The sequence below is a fragment of the Brienomyrus brachyistius genome, chromosome 2, assembly GCF_023856365.1.
Source record: "Brienomyrus brachyistius isolate T26 chromosome 2, BBRACH_0.4, whole genome shotgun sequence".
Classification (NCBI taxonomy): Eukaryota; Metazoa; Chordata; class Actinopteri; order Osteoglossiformes; family Mormyridae; genus Brienomyrus; species Brienomyrus brachyistius.
The window spans coordinates 10,938,993-10,961,333 of record NC_064534.1 but is presented as its reverse complement, the minus strand read 5'-3'; the positions used below and the strand labels follow the sequence as shown (position 1 = coordinate 10,961,333).

Here is a 22,341-nt window from a genome sequence, read left to right as displayed (position 1 = left end):
GGCCAGACCACTATATGGCATATCTACTAAACAGTGCTGGGATGAGAAGACTCCAGATTGAAAAACAAACTGGTGGACAGTTACATTGGTCTTCTGGATAGCCCCACTATTAAATGCCCTTAGGGTACAAAAAAAGAAAGTGCATGGAATGTACTAGACCCTGTTTGTTCAGTAGTAACATTACCCTGCACCTATAACAGAGTTCTGCATATTTATTTAGTGGTATCCCCTGAGCACAACAGGAGAAATTACCGGTGACTGGGACTTTCCCAGTTCAAAAATGGAGGGGGACAAAACGTTATAAGCTAAGCCTTAATATCAACAGAAATGAACGCTGTGTGTAGTCAGTCACGAATACTGACGCACAAACCCATCGCACCAACAGACAAAAGACCTGGATCAGTCTTTATTTGACTGGCCATTGTCTTAATGGAGACAATAGCTATAAGGAATTCATGCCGTTAGGGTGTAATTAAGGTGCAATGAACTATGGCATGCTATGCACTTTCACTTCTCAAAAGCAAGCGTACAGGCAGGTTCAAGGTGAACTGACTACTTTGTGATTTTTGCGCATTCGAACGGCACAACAATTTGTAATATTAGGTTTTATTGTAGTATACAAGAAAAAGTCACAAAATGTTACAATTCTCTTCGTTTTGCTTAAGACACAAACATTTCACATTACAAATCTGCTAGCATGAAAAAAATATATAAATCAGCTGAACTGTTTGCTCTTTCTCTTTAAAACACTTGCAGAACAAAGCAAGTGACGGCGCTTCCTTCGCTATTCCGTAAGCACGCCCTAAAATCAGTCGATCAAATTCGGCATCACACGTAGCCAATCGTGGGCATTCAGGGGCGGAGTTCAGACGGTGGTCCGTGTATACGACAACCAATCATATCATCCGCGTCGGTGACGAGACACTGAAATGAATTTGTACGTCTCTAAAAGAGCACATGGGTAGTAAGTACTGAGTGTGAAATGCAAGCCTAACGGAATCTAAAAAATGTAAATAACGGTTAATTCGTGACAATGTCCTATATCTTGTAAATCCCGTGGGAAAAATTCAGTTCTCCCTATAGAAATACGGAATACTTTGATTATTTTAGTTGAGTCTTCCCTTAATTTTAATTAAACCCACTCATTCATTCAAGCCTTACTATTGTTTAGATTTTAAGGTATATAATCAGCACGATAAAAAAACCGCTGCAGGTATATATCACATACCTCAGCACAATTACCGTGTAAAATGTCATTGTTCAATAGTCCAACTAAAACCAGATACTAAACTAGTTTAGTTAAAATAGAGTAAACAGCTAAGTCGTAAGAACTGATCCATGGTGTTTCTCAACATGATTTAACAAGAGATACGGCAACTAATGTTAATAGTTATAATAATACAACAACTTCACGTACAAATACATCTTAAAAGAACACCCTTAATCCAGTATAATACAACTGGTTGTAATTTGATGGCCTTAGTCCAAATTGAGCAGTTACAATTCAACCTAACACACCCACCGCCTCATCACGTAATAAGCCACGCATTTTTTTCGCACCGGGGCCATTCAGTCTGTGGCTGCGAGCAGCTTCGGAACTCGCCGTTTGCCCCGCCAGGCTACAGCTCATATTTACTGCTTTCTGTCGGCTGTTTGTCTACCGGTGCTCGTCCGTGTTTGCTGTTCTTCGGAAATATTACGCTTTTAAAAGCCATTTCGTTAGTTAACGGACAACCTCCCACCCCTGCCGATAAGATAAGCACCGGGAACTTTAGTTTGGGGGTGAATCTCACAAAAGGAGCTCTGCTCTCTTCGCTGGGGAGATTTTTGTTCTCAGCTGACTGGCTAGCTAGCTAATTTCAAGCCCCGAGTGTTATCCGATATATTAGGGTTAGTGTTAGTTACTAAGACTAAACGCTGTAACGCCGGAGTTTGTCTTAAGCGCCGCTCATCCACCGTAACGCCATCTCCAGGCATCATGACTAGGAGATCCTGCACGATTTACGCAACCGGGATAGTTTGCGCTCATCTCCTGATCATCGGCATCGCCTTGGTGCTCGGGCAAGTCTTCCAGACGCTGATACACAACCGGCTGAAAAAGGTGAGTTGGAACTGCCGACGGCATCGCCTGATCTGTCTGCGGTGTTTATGGGGAAATCCGACTGACCAGAGGTTTAAAACCCATAACTGCCCGTAACACCGCGACTAACGTTTTCATTAATAATCGGTGGCGGTGGGCACATTTCGGCGTTGTCAGCTTTGGTGTTATTGCCGTGATCCTTAGAAGGGCAATATCAGCGGTGGCCGGCTAAACACTTTACTCACTGTCTCTTCCTGTTGTCTCTCTATATCAGAAATGTCAGTGATTCCTTCCCCATAACAAGCATCAGATTAGACGAAAACCATACTTTGCAACACTGGAGTTTTTTTGGTCCATATAACACTCTTATACACTATTTGTACCTTTTCTACACACGGAGCTCTGAGAAAAAGGGCTAAAGACGGCTTCTTGTCCTTGGGGTATATGGATTCAGCTACATTTAGCGGAATTTCTTACATTTTCTGTTCGCCGTTATCTCTAAGCAGTATATCCTGCTCCGTTACACGTGTGCCCTTTACAACAAACATATTTGCGACCGATTTACGGTCAGCCGGTATCCCAGTACACGATGGTGTCTCAGTCTTAGCGGTTTAGTGCTTCGTTTTTTTAACCCCTGCAAAACTCCTCAGCGCTCTAACGGATCTTAACCTTGCACTCAGGAACGCACAATAATGGTGCAATCGAGGTTTTGACATCGAGACCCGGTTTCTTCTTTATCCCAGTCGTATGAACGCATTCCCCTGCAGTGCTGCGTTTAACTATGCATTATCTTAATGGGTTGGGGGGGGGATTACTAGGGATTCCCTACTAGAAATACCCGCATTTCAGTATTTGGGGATGCCCCCCGTCTTCTCTGTACCTCGGGCGCCGTCGCCGGTGTATAGCCGAGCCCGATCTCCGGGCGAAGAATTGAATGAACTAATTGACCAATGGGAGCATTTGGTTGCGCTGTGCACCTCCCCCTCACTCCAGAGTAAAAGAGCACCAGAGTATGAGATTCATACATTACTATGATCCCTACACTGTTTTACACCGTCTCTTGGACACAAATGTTCTTTGAACTGTGTGAACTGGGAGGGGATGCATGTCCCTGATTCGTTTCCTATAACTCTTTATATATTGATAACCCGTGACCTTGTAACTGTAGTGAGGTTGAATTGAGGTTATTTAATGATTAAAATCCTGCTGGAGAGTTTCTAGCGCTTGCATTTATTCCTGGAAATGGATGTTCAAGAACTTGCATCTCCATATATCTCCAGTATGCCCCCTACAGGTTTTTAGTAACCTGGTTAATATGCATAAATCTCATTCACTTTGAATGAAACATTAAGTTGTTAGTTCAATGATCTTTTTTTTTTTTACCTGCAAGTCTATTGGGTTTCGCCTGCATTGTGTAACTGAACAAATACTGTCTATACAAATAATGTTTGACTCTTGATGTTTGCTTTCCTGGTTTGTCTCAGCCCTGCCAGTAAGGGTTGCATCGTAAGCGTAAGCAATACTAAAGAAATACTGATTAGCTTGACACAAACAAACATGCTTTATAAAGAACTGTCATTGCAGCACTGAAGTATTTCACTCGGACTGAGCTGAGTTTTTGACACTATTGTGATGTAAAATTGGGCTGCAGTTTCCCCATTTTAATTCTTTATTTTTATTTTCATGTGCCCTGAGGTAGTAACTGATTTTGATTGTCGCTCCGCTAAATATCTCTGGATACTTGCCACATGTTGTCAGTGAAGGGCCTTACAGTCCTGTTTCAGCGAAGAATGAGGACCTGATATTCTGTCACTGCCATTGTTATTTAAAGACTTCTTTGAGAAAATGTTTAAGAAAACATACTGTTGGAATTAGCCGGAGTGTACCTGTAAAGTGTTTTTTCAGTTATGCAGTGATAATTTTGTTCATTGGTCTGGAGGTCTGATGAAAAAAATCTTTAAACTGAATTGGCTGGAGGTTTTTTTTTTTTTTTTTTAAATAAAGTATAGTTTTCATTAAAGAAAAGGTCACCACATTACACTTGTGTAGTAAACAGAACATAGCTGAATACTTCACCATTTCTCAAGTTGTTAAATGCTTTCATTTTTACATAGGGAACAGGATCCCTTTCAAGAACACTGTAAGGTGAGCGTTTATAAATGTTTACCCAGGGTTGTTTTAATACTAGAGCTCAGACTAGTGTTAGGGTAAGTTTAATTTTCATATAGTAAATATTGTCCGTACCAGATGCTCCATAGGTCTCTGAGAACTGCTCTTCTTACACATGGAGGAATGCAAGATTTTATATGTTGCATGTCAAAGATGGATGTCTTGGCTGACTGGAAGCCTTTTCTAAAATCAAGTATCTGGCCGTTTGTTTTTTGCCAGTAATCCAGGAAAACTGGATCACTAGCAAGTGGGGATGTGCACTTGTAATTGAAAGATTGCAGGTTTGAATCCTCGACCAGCAACGCACCACTGAGGTACCCTGAGCAAGGTACCACCCCCAAGCACTGCTCCCTGGGCGCTGAATTAACTGCCCCCTGCTGTGTCACATATGGGTTAAATGCAGAGGACACATTTGGTTGTTGTGTGCTGTGGTGTGTCAACAATGACAACTAATCACTAAATTCTACGTTTCCTGAAGTTGACTATTCTGAATATGAGCAGGAGGTCGGCTGGGGGTGAATGCAGTGACTCTTTTATAGAAAGTTACATTTGTTAGATGGCGTTAATTTTAATTTTCTGTTTCCTAGGTTAAACATCTGTCTTTTGATTTAAACACGGTGTACACCTTAGTTAAGGGGTACAGTTGGACACATTAGTATTAGCATCAATGGAAGTTTGATCTCCTTAATAGTAAAGTTTGAGAGATTTCTGGATGTGATAAGATGCAATCTTGAATTGATGCCATGCTTGTGGACAAACCTAGCTCAGCTGTCAGTATTTTGGCACCTTTCCACATTGGGTGTGGCAGTGTTGAGGTATTTGCTTAGCTGAAGCTGCCCTTAGGCACAGTCTTTCTTTGTTGGCATGCAGCCTGTTCCTCTGTATTCTGTGTTGTACCTCTAAATATATAATGTATGTCATTTTTGCTTCACCTGTCTTATGGGCCCATCCTCATGTGAACCTAGTGAGTGATGCAAAGTCGGACATTTTCATTAGGGTTTGCTTTCAGTCGGCCGAGGTCTGAGGTGATATTACAGCATATGCAAAAAGCTGCTATTGACTAACATTGGGTCTAGGGCAGAATCTTTGTTCTTTTCGTTCGACATTCGGTATTATTCGTTTCGGGCTGATATAAGCATCAACAAATGGGGAACCCTTAAACCGTTTCACTGATCTAGGACATGAAAGTGCAAGTCATCAAATGCAGAGTCTGGTCGTCAGCTGATAGGGAATGACTGTGGTATGATATGTGCTATGACTATGATATGACTGTGGGTACGCAAGTGGAGAATTTGGGGCCTCGCAAACCTTACTGGCGCATGTGTGTGATCAGTCAAAATGGGAAAACTTACTGTCCGAGAAACTGCTCCGTTTTGTTTTCTCAGTTTCCAGCATAAGGGCAAAGATATGTAGGCCTACGTCTTTTGCTCGTTTGTCACTTGTGTGTCTGGTCCTGGAATTCTTTTTTCGTTATTTGTTTCCCTTCCTTATTTACTCTGGGTTTGAACTCTGGTTCTTTATCCATATCAGCTTTTGCTCAATGAGAATGTGGGAAGTTTTAAAATTTCGCTAAATTTAAAAATAGTGTATCAAAGCTTGTTGCTATGTGATGTTTTTGCTCCGCACATCCCCTAAATTGTTGCTGCTTATCGTTTTTTTTTGTAACCTCCCTCCATTCTCTGCTCATTCTCACAGATAGTGAGCCTATGTAGAGCAACTGCTCCGATAAATCTTGGGCCTTCATAACTCCGAACTTGCCGTTCTTCGTTGGTTTTAACTGCCAAATGGAGAAATGTGTTTACAGAGAACGTAAACAAGCAAAAACAAGGTCATAAGCTTTGGAAGGTTGAAGGAAAAATGGTCCCCTGAGTGACCTTCCTGAAGGCCTACATCTCTGTTTAGTAAACATGAACCTGTAACTTCTCTCTGGTTCTGAGACAGGTCAACATTGTCCCTGTTTACTTCACCATGAACTATTCTGCGGCTTAAAACAGCCTCACTGGCACCTAGAACTGCCTCTTTGCCAGTCACTTTTGGCTTTTTGTGTGGATGCAAAAAAAACTACTTTAGACATTTTATCAACCTAAGTACTTAATTTGTGTAATTCTCTAACAATGATTTCTCTTAGGTTTTCAGTGTTTTCCTTTTGAGGACCTTCTCTGATAACCTCACGTTGTCCTCTATCTATATGACAGCACATGACAGAATGGAAATGCTCCAGGCGTTTTCTGCGAAGGCCACTGAATTCCTGAAACACCACTGGTTGGTTTTCTTCCCCTCTTAGGGCCTATTTTGTGTTCTTAGATTCTGTGGAAAATTGCATAATTAGAGAAAGTGTTTCTGCCATCGAGCAAGATGGGAAGCATTAGTTTATCCACTAATGTAAAGGTTGGTTAGCTGAACTGTGTAACTATAGCAGCTCGAATAGCATTAGCTATTTCACTTGGTCCTTCAGCTAAATTTCTCTGTGAAAGACAATTAGATGGACTGAAGTATGTAGCTAAGAGCTCTAGCCTTTTCGTAGTGATTGCCCTAGAACAAAATATTCTGTTATGGTACATATTGGGTTTACCCATCTCCTGTTTAACATGCAACTCCTGATCTTAAATCACACCTGGAACAATACATCACTGTTAGAACAAGCTTCTAAACCAATTACATCTCACATCATTGCTTGAAATTCTATGTTTTGTCTGTAACCTGAGATTCATTCATGACTGCACACATTGCTATCATGAAAATAAATCTTATATATTACTCCTAATATCTACATAGTACTTGAACGGGTTGGACCTACCCAGTCCTTAAATTCAATTACATTTTTTGGTAGAACATCTTCAACGTCTTCTGTATGTCTAATGTCTTCTGAGACGTGTATATGGTACTGTCTGGATTTCACTTCATTGTTAGATTATGGTGACTTTGAGAGCTGATTGATTACTAATTTTAGCCTCTGTTTATGCTCCGGCTAAATATATATCAGTTACTGAAAAAGACTTAATTTTGTCAAGTTGTACAGATTTTCCTGAAAGGGTGTGGACCACTTCAAAGTTACATCCATTGTGATATATATATATTTCTTTCCGCTCAATTGTTAGCATTGTTTACATTGTGCAAATTCCATTTGAACAGCTGGGCTTCTGTGCACTGGTCTAGTTCTGGTTCTCTGATCTCTGTTTGTAGCTTATTGGGGGGGGGGGGGGCATGTCTTATAATTACTGAAGTACTTTTATGCACAGCAGTTGAAGTTATTCTGTGCTGATTACAATTAAACAGAAACTGCTACATCTACATGCTGTGCTCTTCCTATTAAATATTCTCAAAAGGGCTGCATTACATAGTTGTATTTTGACTTCAAAATGTTAAACACAATGCCAGGAAGCCCTCTAATTGGCCTCCTATTTGTTTCATATTTATTTGTTTTATTTTTATGAGCGGATTTCACACACTGCTGTGTAGTCTAGCTTCTTGCATAATGACCCCTTTATGGTGACCTCTTAGTAAAACCATTTAAGAGAATTCTCACCCTGCTTTGTGTTTTATGTCGGCATGTTCTGTCGTGTTAAGGCATGCCTGAAGTGTGATAAGGTTCTATATAAATCGGTGTGCGTTGCACATGTTCGGTGACGTTTGTTTCAAACCATTTAAGTCTGACTAAATTCCTGTGGACAATAAACCCCATAACCCTGGCTTTGTCTTCAGAGCATGTTCCCTGGGGGGATGAACGGGGCCCTGTCCTCATAGTACAGGCGTTTTGTAAGCTGTAATTTGCCATATGACCCTGTGCTTATGGCATCAGTCATTTGACCAGACATTTGGTCACATGACAAATTAGCTCTGGGTGTGTCCACCATATTTTAAAACATTATCCTTTTTCCCCACTCTTGTCTGATTCCTTGAAATCAGCTGCTTGCACACACACAAAGTATAAGCCTGCTTGACTGCACCATGATCTCCCCCCCCTCCCCCGAACACTGCAGTGGAGGGTAACAGGAGGAATTCTGCCCCTACTTAAGCTCAGAAGTTTTTTTTTTTTTTTTAAAAAAAGCATCAATACTGTTGTATGCTTAGCTTCAGTATTTAAGCATTAATGAAAGTAGATAGGACAGAAATGTCTAAAGCTTCATTTTGTTCCTTGGATTTGCCCCGTGTACCAGTTCACTGTACTTGATTTCTTGCATCCTGTGTGTTTTCATTGAGTTATACATCTGTGCAGGCTTGAGCGGCCCTTTTGAAGGTGAGCCTTTTGAAGTAGCCCTGTTGGATCCTCTGTGAACTAGGCTGACTGTGAAGGACCACTGGAAATGGGCTGCATTTATTTTTTCTCGACTGTGTCTCGTTTTATGCACGGCACAGAGAAGCGCCCCCCCCACCCCCAAAAACATGAAAGAGACAGATTCTTCAGACCACAGTGAGGAATTCCTCTCTCTCTGTTCAAGGTCCTCTTGCATAATGACCTCTTTCAAAACAAACATTGGTTTGTTGAAACGCTGCTACCCCCCCTGCAAATTTAAAGTGCATTTTTGGATCTTTAGTCTGGTACATTTTTTTTTTTAGGTGCGTACAGGCATGATCATCTCAGCTGCTTAAATCCCTGCTTGCTCCATGTCCTCTTGGTGAGCTTCTTGCATCAACCAGGAGGAGATGGATGAGTTGCCATCCATCTCTTTGGAGAGTCAGGGCCGTGTCCACTAGCCGCCTGCCATTTACTGTGGCGGCTCTGTGAATATGCTCCAGGAGAGGAGAGAGAGGCAGGAGAGTAAACAGTCCTCTCTGGGCTGCGATCTCCGCACTTCCTCTCCTCTGCCGTCGAACTGAAACTTCCCAGATTCAGGCTGTGATGAGTGGGTGGAAATTAGTGGGTTAAGTGGACGCACTTCAGAAGAGTGCAGTCTAGAAAGTTTGGCGTGTAGAGCAACAGGAGCATGAACTTGTTTCATGGGTACAGGAACTTCCCTGGAGGGACATGGGGAGAGCACTGGAATAAACTGGATTTTTGTGGACGCAGGTTCTTTAAGAGCTATCAGAACATTTAGCCTTAAGGGTGCTTTGGGTCCTGTTGGGAAGATGTCCTCATGTGAAGCTGTTAAGCAGTGTATTAAGCTGTAAATGAATAGTGTACACATTATATCCTGTCACTGATATTTATCATATTCATACTTGACCAAAACACTGCATTAAGAGTTCATCTTGAATGTTTCCTATGGTGATGTCCAATCTGCTTTTACAGGTACAATGTTCTCCTTGTATCATAAATGGTTAACTTGAGGTTCCTCCGCTGAACAGTGTGTCATCTTTAAAATGAAACTTAACCTCAACTATGAAATCAGTATGTCGCATTTGAATTGTAATTATAACCGTTCTGACGTTATTGTGGCCACGCACAACTCGCTTCTAACGGCTGTGTATCAAAGGCACGCCACTTTGATAAATAGCTACTGTAGGTCCACGCCTGCGCATGTAAATAATGCGAGTGAAGGCATGTGTTTGGTCACGGCAGTGGTACATTTAAAGGATTTTTCTCATGCGTGTCTGGCACTTCCGTGCCAGTCCCCCGAGTACAGCATGTGAATTCCGTTCTGCCGCCCTGGTCGTTAACTTCAAGGTCTCATCTTCTCATTCTTCCAGGAATTGACGCTAGCAGAAGGGAGTCGTGTGATCGAGTCCTGGAAGAACCCACCCTCAGATGTCTACATGCAGTATTTTTTCTTCAACGTGACCAACCCCGAAGTTTTCCTGGCTGGAGGCAAAGCGGCGGTGACCCAGATCGGGCCGTACACTTACAGGTAGGACTGGTAGAGTACGGCCTCTTGGGTCCAATGTGTACATGAGGCCAGCTTAGATGTGTACCTACTGCAGGGTGTGGTGCGTGTTGCGAGGGTGTAATCAGCCTCTATTATGGCTGTCTCAGCAGCTGCTGGTGAAGATTTGATAAAAAAAAAATAAAAGAAATAAAATCTGGATATGGTCAAACTGAGGGTTGTCTCTGTTCTAGATCATTCTTGGCACTAGGATTACATATTGGATCTTAGGTGTGGAAAATCCATTTGTAGTGTTTATAGTGATTGTTTGTGGCAGAGTGCATCCTGGTGGAAGTTGAACAATACCACGGTGCGAGGTCGACTCGCCATAATTCCGTAAATGCCAACTAAAACGCGTCAAATCTGATGAGGCCTATAAACACGCTTTTTATCCCAGGGGTGCTCAATTATTTTTTTCCCCAAGATCCAAATTCCATCAACAACACAAAGGGTCACTGCCCCGATAACAGTTTCTGGGTAAATTTTGCCAACTGGGACATTGTTTGTTGAGGAGTCCGCCATTTCAGTACCCCTGGTTCACACATTGAAATGTGGGTGGGGGTAATGAGCTGCTGTTACTAAGCCCAGTCAGCCTTAAAGTGGGAGCAGTCTCCTGTCATGCTATGATGGCCCAAGTCCCCAGTGTAGAAGTGAGACAGACCATGTCCCCCGGACAGTCCAGAAAACGTCTCTAGTGTGTTGACTTTTTTTTTCTTTTATAAATAAGTATCTCTTGGTTTTAAAATTGGAATTCTGTCTTGTCCTGACCGTCACCGTCCTTCAGGGAGTATCGACCCCGAGAGAATGTGACATACCTGGAGAATGGCACCAAGCTCTTTGCTGTGAACCCCAAAAGTTTTATGTTTGTACCGGAGATGTCGTCGGGCGATCCAGAGGTGGATCTTGTGAGGACCATCAACATCCCGTTTGTGGTGAGTGATGGGGATCCTTCTTTAGGGGGGCGTGAATAGCTCTCTGTGGGAAAGGCTGCTTAGTTAATGGATAAGTGCCACACAAAGCACATAGAAAATGACAATGGCTCCCCCTCCCCTCAGGCGGTAATGAACGAGATGAAGACCTATAACTTCCTGGTCCGCACCATGATGTCCATGTGGATTAAAAGCATGGGCGTGGAGCTCTTCATCACACGCACAGTCCATGAGATGCTGTGGGGCTTCAAAGACCCGCTGATGACCAAACTCCATAGCATGAAGCCAGAAGTGGATGAGAACTTTGGCCTCATGTACAAGGTGAGCCCTGCTCTACACCCAGAAGCCATGCCCAGAGTTCAGGGACCGCAAACAATTGCCCTTGTGCCAGTGCCTGGTTCGTTTGCATTTTCAGGTGATCGAGCACCAGCGGATTAGATCAACTGTGAGTGGTTGGTGAGGTTTGTCCGTATTTACTCAGTGTGGCTTATGGAGAAGAAACTCAGCCAGCAGATGTAGCAGTAGTATTGTCAAAATGAGTAAAACCTGCAGCGGCACCCCCTACCCAAATTGTGTAAGCAGCTTTCTGAATGTATGATTTGGTTGTCCCTGATTGCAGAACACTGAGAACAGATTAATGGGTGAGAGGACAGCCAAAATAAACAGGATAGAGTGGATGGAACAAAAGTTATCTGAGGACAAAAAGGTTACCCTACAGTCTCAAGTTGTCACGGCCAGTTGTCCTTTTCAGTGGCCTTGCATTTCTGATGTTCAGATCTCCTGTCCTCCATTCTGTGCCCATTTTGCCAGATGTTACGGCTTGGTAAATTTTTGATGTTTTTTTTTTTTTTCTTATGTAAATAAAGTAACCCACCTGTGAGTCTTCTGTTTTATGATCACGCCATCTACGCTCTGTAGGACATTGATGGGAAGGTATCTAAGCTTGTCAGTCGTCACGTGGCATGCATGTGATGCAAAACCACAGGCCTGAGTTTATATAGGGACACTGCTCAGGGCTTTCCATGAACTGCTCACTGCCAGTGACTCGCTAAATTTCAGGCAAAGTGGAGTCTTTGGGGCTGCAGAAGACACTTGTGAACCTTCGTTCCTGTCAACCAGTTCACTTACTTATCTCAGATATGCAGGCTCTGTGCAGGTGGATACCTGGTGATCACTTGGGGCTTCTCTTTTTTTGAGTGGTTAAATCATGTTAATGTGATGGAATAAGTGATTCTTGGCACAAATGTATACGTGCAAGGGAATCTTTAGAAGAGATGTAGATCACTTTGTGGGACTTGGTATCTCATTGCATTTGTTAAAATAATATTTTTTTTTGGAGGCTTAAATGACTATTGGCTACTTATGAGTGAAATCTGACAGATAAGTGTCTTTCTTTTCATAGAAAAATGGAACCCATGAAGGAGAGTTTGTGTTTCTGACGGGTGAGCAGAACTACTTGGACTATGGCAAAATCGACACATGGAATGGTCTCAGGTAGGATGGTGCTGTCACCCCCTTGATAAATTGTGTGTGTGTGTGTGTGTGTGTGTGTGTGTGTGTGTGGTGGTGGTTGTTTTGGGATCCGGTGCATCTGACCTTCACCCGACATGTTTCTGCAGTTTATTGCTGACTTTGTCCACCGTGTCCTTGTGCAAAAACTTGTTACACCCCTTTGTGCGTCTGAGGGGAAGCAGAGGAAATGTCACTGGCAAACTGGCAGGTTCATTGCAAGCATCTGGGATTTTTTAGTGTGTTTGTCATCTCCCTTAAGTAACTGGACATGTGCTTCGTGTGACTGACCTTGGATTGGGTGCAGTCTTGCTGTTTTTTTGGACTCTGAACTTGCCATGCCTTTCATCAAACATTGAGAAATTGACCCATTTGTGAAAAAGGTTTCAAAGGTTTTTATTTCCAGTTGTTGGTGTTGACCCTAACCCTTTACCTAGTTTTCCCCCACTCTGATAGTAAATTGTAATGTATTTAAATTCATATAAAGTCTCTTTCGCTATTAGTCTCAATGCTTCTGAATAAACTGTAGTGCGTCGTTCCTAAATGTTTTCAATGTTTGTTTTTTTTTTTCCCCATGCAGAAAGATGACATGGTGGTCATCAAACCAGAGTAACATGATCAACGGTACCGATGGTAGTGCGTTCCACCCGCTCCTTTCCAAGAACGAGCTTCTGTACATCTTTGCTGCTGACCTCTGTAGGTAGGTCAACCTATTACTTGTTGCAGGTAGCCCCTCTGCCCCTTGCCACATAAAGGTCACTTGAAACTGTTTAGTACTGATTTTCTAAGCAGCCAGGACACAAACAAAAAATCACATTGTTCAAGAATCTGTATCACTGGATGGGTGTGTGACTGACCATGATAATTAGGCTGGGAAGTGTAAACAAGAAGGGTTGATACACAAATATTTCCTTTTCATCTCAAATCTTAAATTGAAGGAAAAAGGAGCAATTACTACTTTTATTGTAACTAATATAGATCAGGGTAGAGGGTAGGTTTTGTTTCTTGGCTGTACTTTTAGTTTTCCGGTCCTGTTTTCCAACTTGGTCTTCTGGCGTTTCCTGAGCAGTTCCACAATGGCAGGAATTTCTTTAGAGACGTATATCTGTTATTTAAAAGTTTGTCCTGGAATATCCAAATAATAGTCTTTGTTTCCCTGCTTATATACTAACAAAACACAACCCTACACTGACCTTGTTCTTAGGATTGTGACACTGGAGATCTGTTCCCTTCTCACACTGTCACGAGTTCATAGTGTAATCCAGGAAATTCCTCTGGTTTCCAGTGGCAGTGCATGCTTCCATAGGTCAGCATGCAGCCTTGCATGTACCTACATTTAATTGTTTGACTGTTTTTTTTTCTTTTTTCTTTTCTCTCTTCTCAAGACACTTAACCTGAACTTATGTAAACAAGCGAAGCACTCTATTGAAGGGTACTACAGCAGACCACCCACCCCGAGAGTTTAACCAGCAGTTTGCTCTCATGAACTTTCACAGCCAATATTTGTTTCCACTGCATTAGACCAGAATGTTCGTCGCGTTCAGATTTAAGCTCACGTCCATGTTGTTAAGTAATCCTGCATACCCACCGAGTGAGGCCCATTGTCAAAACCGTTAAAATAAGAGGTCCATGATTTTGAGGAACCCAGGAGACCTCACGCGGCATATGTCAGTTTTCCAGGAGACGTGCCGTTGTACATCTTGGACGAGATCCTTAGCTTTGGTTGCTCTGGTAAAAATTAAAGCTCTTTGCATGTGTTGTACTTGGAGACTGATCTATGTTTGTGCATCTTGCGTCTAGGTCCATCCACCTGGGCTTTGTGGAGGATGTGGTCGTTGAGGGCATCCCAGCCTACCGCTTCGCTCCTCCGATGGACGTACTGGCCAGTCCCGAGGACAACCCCGCCAATGCTGGCTTCTGCGTACCTGCAAACGACTGTCTGAGCAGGGGGGTGCTGAAAGTCAGTGTGTGCCGAGAAGGTAGGCCCACCCCCACCACCACCACTACCACTCCCGTCACACAAGGCTTCACCTGCCAAAGGATGACATGCAGTGTGTCCTGTATACAGCAGAAACCTATTGTAGGTTTGAGCTGGCTGAGTGGGCTGGTATTCTGCTAACCTGCTGCTGCCACAACCTCTGCCGGTGTATCTGCTGGCGCTGCGTTCGGCGACCAGGCACCGCGTACAGCAAGGCCTAAGTCACCATCACATCCTTGTAATGTCAACACCTACCCTCCATATCATCAATCGTGTAATCTGACCACAGGTAGTTTTTGTTTAGTGCTATGATTCGCTTTGGTTCCTTGCCGCAAAACAGCACAGTGCCAGTTTCTCTTAGACTTTGGTGCTTCTCGAAAGTATGACTTCATCTGCCGATTTGAACGGCAATGGAAGCAGATGCTTAGGGGCATCCTGTTTCCTGTCCACAACATGAATTTTTTTTTTTTTTTTTAATGCTCACGAATTCCAGGTAGCACGACTCCTGGCACGCTACTTAGTAGCATGCGTACTCCTAGCATCCTAGTACCCTTAAAATGATGTTGAATAACGACTTATGACTTGGATATGTTCCGAATAGCCGTTCGTAACTTGAAATGTTCGTAAGTAGAGGAGTGTCTGTACTTCCTGTTGGGTTTGGTTTGAGTTGGTTAACCCCCCCTCCCCCCCCCCGCCCATCTTTTAGGTGCTCCTATCGTCGTCTCATTCCCACATTTCTACCAGGCTGACCAGAAGTACATTGACGCCATTGAAGGCATGAGTCCTTCGGAGGAGGCTCATGAGACCTACTTGGACCTGAACCCGGTATGAGCTAAATCAGGAGTGAAATGGCTCTCTGGCTGCTTCCTGTTTTAAGGCAGGAAGTGAGCCGTATGATGGCATTGGCTTGCCGGCAATTTGCATCAATTTTGGAATATGCCTTTGCGACTGCATATTCGCTTCTTCACTCCAGGGCAGCACACGGAAAGAAACCTAAATAGGAACTTTAAAACAATCTTGCTCTCTTGTGCCACCTAGTGTGGTTTTCTAGAAATTGAGTTTTTTTTCCCCCCTGAAGTAGTTTTATTTAGCAATTAAGATGCTAGTAGTTTTCCTGTAGGCCTAACATAGCGGCCTTGCTAACTGCTCAGTGCTGATTTGTTACTCTATTCAATGAGTCTAATATCAGGATCTTGGCCACCCACAATCGCAAAGCCTTTCTGCACTGTGGGGAAAATGCCCCACTAAAAATGGCAATGAATGTTTCTTGCCTACATTGAGCTCTTTCTGAATTGTGGCAAGTTGTCATTTGTGTTGCCATGTGAAATGTGCACGGATGTCAAGGAACATGGCCAATGAAGGCACTCCCTCTCTCTTCCAGACCACCGGTATTCCTGTTCGTGCCTGTAAAAGAGCACAGCTAAATGTCTTGCTGAACAGAGTCGTTGGCTTTCCGTAAGTAACCCGCTCATTCCAGATCTACATCGGTGTCGCACTGTTCTGTCTGGCTTGTTTAAGCGTCTGTACCAGTGTTCCTCCTCATGCGCCTATAACATTGGTCTTTCTTTGGCTTTCAGGTCAACCAGAAACCTGAATCAGACCATTTTCCCCATCATGTTTGTTAATGAGGTAAGGAACTACAAATGAACAGCTTTTGTCCAGGATCAACTGATACAAGCAGCAAACCTCATAATGGCTTAAGGCCTAAAACTCAGTCGTATAATTTTTATTTCCTAATTGGAACATGATTAAAAAATTTTTTTTTTGTTACATTAACATACAGTCTGAGAATAGGGTCTTTTTGAGAATAATATCTTTTTGGTTGTAAGGTGTTTGGAATTTCCTTTCGCAGTTTGACTTCATGTATATTTAACAGTCTGTCCTCTTCATTTGATTCGTTTGCCAGTCGTTTGTGATCGACAAAAACTCAGCAAGCCAGATGAGGACCCTTCTGACGGTGGTGACTGTCGTCTCCAACTTCCCGCTCTTTATCGTGGGATTGGGTGCTATTCTCCTGGTAGTCTTCGTCATCCTCATCTGCAGGTCCCGTCAGAAGAGGGTGAGCCCAGATCTAAGATTGCTTTTGAGGACTACCTGGACTAGACCTCAATATACCAGGCTGAAAGTTGGCTAGAAGAGCATATGGGTTGTGTTTTGATTCTGTATTGGGCCAGGCTGCTTGGCATATCTGCAGTACAAAGAAGTGAACGGAGAGGAACAGTTGAGGGGGCAATAATATTGGCACCATGCATGTTTCCTAGCATGTATGGGCTGTGGTGAGCATGGGGGGTATCAGGCTCAAGCTGCAATGACAGTTTCTTAAAAACCGGGCAGTGGGTGTTGCGGGGTTAAGGGTGTGAACTTGACGCAAAGGTTTCTGGTTCATATTCCAGGAGATGCCTGCCCCGCAGTAGTACTCTTGATTACTTAACCTGAATTTCTGCAGCAGAATGCCAAGATCTAGATAAGATTGGTTTAAAGTCCATGTAGATAAGTATTACATGGGTAGCTAACTTTTAAATGGTCTGTGTTTTTGTTATTGCCTGGATGCAGGCCCACTGTCGAGGGGGCACAAGTGGGTAAATTATCCCAGATTGACGGGGTGAAATGTCATGGGGATCTAGTTGAAGTATCTTGTCCCAAGCCCAGAAATTATGTGTAGCAGCCCTGCGTGGATGATTACCTAGCTAGTCTGAACACATTGCACAGTGAAATGCTATTTCAGCAGCATAAATATCGGCACATCGCTCATAATGTACATGTTAACTGCTATTCCGTTCATTGACATTCAGTGTTCCGTCTGACGTGATTTTGAAACCCACTATTTTCTAAACTAACATACTTACTACAACATTATGAATGAAGGTTATTCAAATCCAGTCTTGGTCTCAAGACCACTTAATCAGTCTTGTATGGAATTGAAAACCTCTATTTTCGGTCTTGAATCTGTCTTGGATTATGGTTTGGGCTTGTAGTAGTAATATTGTGTTTGTTTTTCTAAACCATCTAATTTCTCCCACTCCTTGAAATAACAATTCGCACTAAAAAAATAATACAATTAATAAAATAACGCATGTAGCCATCTCGGGGGTGTAAGATATAATTCTCACGGGTGGTTGTGTGCCCAAATTCGTAAAATGACTTTGCGCTGTATAGTGGACATGAAAAGCAGGTGGTGTCGTCATCGGCACCTTGTACACATAACATTTGTCTGGTTTCACTAGTAGAAAAAATACTACAAATTACTTTATTTTTTTTTCCTATCCCGATTTGGTTTTAAAACTGCTTATAAAACAGAAGTGAAGCAAAAGCTTCCTAACCTTGGTGGAAATAGGCTTCAGTTACGGTTTAAACATTTAAGGCCATTAAGCAAAAAAGTGCAAAAATCTGCTGCAAGGACAAGGTGTGTGTGGACAAAAACCGCATGGGACCCTAATTACAGTGTGTGCGTTTCAAATAGCTAGTAGAAATCTCATTGATTTTTATTTATAGTAGAAGTCTTACACAGATTTTAACACCTTTCACCCTGATGAATGGCTCGCATGAAAATTTGGTCCGGTTAGCATTAATATAGTGTTGGGTATTTTATGATAGAGATACAAATGCTCGACATTAAAGGACTGTCTTCCTTCTGTGCTTTTTATTAAAATGTATCTCATGACAACGATTATGACCAAGCTTGCATAATACAGTATTACTTTTTTAAATATTATCTTATTATGGTGATCATAAATAAGCATAAAATAAAACCACGGTCCAGAATATGAATTTTTCCTGGTCTCTCCTCCCTCACAGCCTTGGTCTTGATGCAGACTTGATGTAGGTGGTCTCATCCCTAGCACTATTCATCTGTCTTCAGGAGAGGGGTGTTATCAGCTAGAATAAGTTGGTGCCTAAGTTTTTGCTCAGTGTCATGGACTTGTGCTCAGCCAGTGTGCACAACTAACCTCCTTGTTTTCTCTGCATTACGATTAATCCTTTTTTTGTTCCCTCTTTTTGTTCAGAATGCAGTGAAACGTATTGAGTTTTCCGAGGCTTTTCGTTCTTTTCCTGTAAGTCTTATTTCTTTGAAAGTTTCTTTTTTTTTTTTTTTACTTGCCATTCATTTGCCGTCATTTCTAATTGACCATTTTCATATTTAACTGAATCAAGTTTTGTTTCAGCTTTTTACCATTTTAACTCATCCTCTGTTATGTTCTATATATTTATAGAAGTTGGATTATTATTATTATTATTTGTTTTTTTATTATAGTAATTATTGTTGACTGAAATTATAATGTCCCAAAACAAAATTTAGTGGCAGACATGCACAGTCCGGAATCCTAACTTGGTGCTCTTCCTGCAGAATGCGAAGGAAGACACTGCTTACACTCAAGTTAGCTCCAAGCCCGACGAGCAGCGGGAGGACCACGTCACCGTCGCAAGCCAGTCCCTGCGTAATGGCTCCTACATCGCCATGTCGCAGGTGGAGACACCCGAGTGCTGATGGAGATGGAGTCTGGGGGCGGGGTTGGGGGTGGGACGTGGGTTTTGTATCATTTCAAGAGGCTATGGTGTGGTTTTGGGATGAGGGTGGGGCGGTGGGGGGAAGCTCCCATAAATGCTGTCAGCCGCGATGCTGCCCAGTCGTGTAACGTCACTGACCGCTGGTCCCTTATGCCAGGCTCTGCATGGCCACTACCTGCTGTTTGGCTAACAGCACTCTGTGATCGATGATGCCTTAGACTGAGACATTTCCCCTCTACACACACGCATACAAACACACACAAACGCGCACGTACCTCCTCCCCGCGTCACAGACCGCGGCAAGTCGCTCTGATCCCACATCAGCCGGCGACATCGACACCTGCACCGGACTGCATTTTCAGAGGCCTGGAGCTGAAGCATTATCTCCACATGGCAGCAGCCCAGTGAACGGAAGCTCCCATCTCGCCAGAGGCGCCGCTGGTGAAGCTGTGCGGAAGTTGTCAGTTTCAGCATGAAATGGCAAACACCCTTTTATAGCTACCTAATTTCCATGAAACGGTGTCTGTTCATGTGTTACAAGCAGGGGGAACTGGATTAATCAGCGTGCCCATTCTAGCAGCGCAAGACTGGGAACCAAACGCACTTGTAATTTCTGGCGCAAATGTCTTTTCGCTACTTGCCCTTAAATTGTCTCTTGCACTATGCCTGTTAAGAGGGAGCTTTTCCCACCTGAATTCACAAGCTTGTGTAAAGCTTTATGGCAAACCTATGTCAAATTGCGACTCTTGGCTGATGATGATGACGGCGATTAAAACGTAGCATCGTTGCTGCCATGCGTATGCTGTGTGGTTCTGTGTGGCGCGCCGGTGGCCTCTAGCGGTTGGCGTGGGTACTGCATAGTCCAGCGTCGCATCCGCATGACTGAATCAGACGTGATTTCTGACCTGAATAGAAAACAGGCATGAAGCTAGAGACTCCTTTTTTGATCTTGGTTCTTCTGCCACGTTGACAAAAGTAACATTTTAAGCTTAAAATGTATTGTTTCTGTAAATGGAATCGGTGCCCAAACATTGTTTTAAAAATTACTGAACTTGTCTGTTGTGTGCTCATTGTCAGAGCACAAAAGGGTCAGTGCATTTATTGGGTTCTACATTTATTTGGGTGCCACATTTCAGGGATGCGATTCCAAGTAGATCCATTTTGGATTTTTTTTTTTTTTGCTTCACTAATTTTCATACCTACTATTGCTGCTAGTCTCTTCTCCCTCTGGACAAGCTGCTTTTCAGTGCAGTCTAGTCAGTATGTATTCTTAGTAGAAACCCCCTTTGATTTACTCTTGATCTATAGTCTGGGTCTCTCCTATATCCATGATATTAATTTGCTTGGGGGGGGGGGGGGGACAAACAAGCACAAAACTAACAGGGAAAGATGCTTGCTGCTGTTTAGGAAATGGAGGCCATTAATGAAGCCAGTTGTGATAAAGCACCGTTTTATTTTGTTGTGAGGGCGTTCTGGGGTAGGAGAGAACTGGTGCTGTGACGTTCTTCCTTACTCTAAGGAGTTTCAGCTGATGTGGGGAAGCCTGATTGGCCAGCAGCCTTCACTTATAGTCACTACACCCTGAGCCCAGCCAGCTGTGGCCTTGCCTAATAACATAACTCTGGTTATTTGGTTCGCTATATCCTCAGTGACTTGAATTGTTGGAGTGGGTGGAAGAACACCCTGGCCCAAAGGTAACGGAGAGCCAGTTCTGAGCCACCAGCCCGTGTTGGGCTGACCACTCCCTTAATCCCTGACCTTTTGGTTCTGATCCCCCAGTCTTCTCCCTGGGCTTGACCAAAGAGGACTCAGAGGCGGGGCTTAGCTTTTTGTTTACTCTACAGTCCGAGGATCTGCCTTAGGCTTGGTGTGCAGATGCGCCCTCTAGTGTTTACATCAGTTTATCACAAGTGGCTTCCACTGCTAACAGAATGGGTTATAGGTCAAGAACTAGTTGGTTTTTTTTTTTTTTTTTTTTGTATAAGGCATATGAAGTCTGTATTGCTTTTACTACACAAAATATCTGGTTAAAGCATATATTGCCATAATATGTACTAAAACACTCAGTATTACAAAGCAATTTAAGCAATACAAAATGTAAAACATTTTATAACGATGTTTTGTAATTTGAGCAGATTTTTTTTTTTTTTTTAATTTTTTTTTTCTTTGTCGATTCTTTATTTCTCAGTGTAAATGTATTCTGTGCCTGGGACTTGCACAGGGCTGAAATAGCTGGTCTCCAATCAGATTCAGCATGCCGGGATACACCACAATCAGAGTAACCTTTCTGTGCAGACAGACATGGCACAGTGCTTCTTCTGTTGGACCTTGGAGCAGATTTCTGGGGAGGGATGCATCTTTACAGTGTCTGCTCTTCGCAGGAGAAGTAACTGGTCGGTTTGGGTCACGGTGTCATGGGAATGGTTTACCCCCTGGTCAGCTGCAGCTCCTGAGGGTTAAACTTGTACTTTTTTTAATGCCATGGTGATCTACATCAGGTGTATTTAAGGGAGCAGATGACTATTTTAAGCATTGTTTGTCACAGAACCCAAATTGTAAAAGACCCTTATCTGTTCTCTGATTGTGGGCTCTTGGTGCCAGTGTGTCATTTTTGGGAAGCCATTAAAACCAACTGGAAAGGGCGTGTCCCTACCATTGGAACTGGTTTGTTTGAGTGTAAATAAAATATTCAGGTGGTGCACCCAGGTTGTTTGGGAACAAACAGAGAATGAAGCTCTTTCTTGGGCGGAACTTCAGTGCCAAACCAAGCACCCATGTACGTCAGTTGGCTGTATGCATATTACAGTAGCCACTAACACGTCACTTTGTCTTACTGCATGCCAGCCTTCTGATTGGATAAGAAATGTCAACATCAATAGCATCTTGTTTCCTTTGAGAAATGTCTACTGCTGCTGAATTGACAATCTCTTCATGTCATTGGGTGCAAAATCCTCGTTTTCTTTTCCCTTTTTGTTTTTGATATTTACACTGCACAAATGTTTCTACAATGCCTTTGTAAGCATTTTTAGTGTATTTACATGAAATAAAAGCAAATGTTTAAGTTGATACCATCTGTGATTTGGTTGATTCTTTTTGTTACAATGTGGTGTTATTCATACACGAGGTGTTTAAGACGTATAATCTCATATGTGCTGGACTTGTACTCCTGCTTGTACTCCCATGTCAGTATATACATTTAGAAGACTGCCAGTATAATGCAACATAACGTAAATCTTATTGCAATTTTGAACATTTGGGGGAATCTGTATACGCAGGTACTTAGCTGTCATTTTAAGTCTCCTTTAGTGTTAGATACCTAAAGGTTTATGCCGACACCTACATACACATTGCCTGTCTCCAGCCCGATTT

The 22,341-nt window shown here is 42.8% G+C and overlaps 1 protein-coding gene across 1 annotated transcript; it reads left to right on the top strand.

Annotated features, from left to right (window-relative positions):
* Positions 1-1,551: 1,551 nt before the first annotated feature.
* Positions 1,552-22,038, top strand: scarb2a (scavenger receptor class B, member 2a). Its single transcript, XM_048988244.1, has 13 exons — positions 1,552-2,101; positions 9,878-10,035; positions 10,835-10,982; positions 11,106-11,300; positions 12,382-12,473; positions 13,069-13,188; positions 14,289-14,467; positions 15,173-15,291; positions 15,848-15,921; positions 16,044-16,095; positions 16,373-16,525; positions 18,471-18,518; positions 18,812-22,038. Exons 1-13 carry the CDS (start codon positions 1,979-1,981, stop codon positions 18,950-18,952), a joined length of 1,602 nt encoding a protein of 533 aa, XP_048844201.1. The 5' UTR covers positions 1,552-1,978; the 3' UTR covers positions 18,953-22,038.
* Positions 22,039-22,341: the final 303 nt, after the last annotated feature.

Excerpts from the sequence above, each read along its gene's own strand:
- scarb2a (XM_048988244.1), top strand. The coding sequence starts at position 1,979 with ATGACTAGGAGATCCTGCACGATTTACGCAACCGGGATAGTTTGCGCT. Across the intron at positions 10,036-10,834 it reads ATCGGGCCGTACACTTACAG|GGAGTATCGACCCCGAGAGA; the intron begins GTAGGACTGGTA and ends ACCGTCCTTCAG. Across the intron at positions 13,189-14,288 it reads TTTGCTGCTGACCTCTGTAG|GTCCATCCACCTGGGCTTTG; the intron begins GTAGGTCAACCT and ends TCTTGCGTCTAG.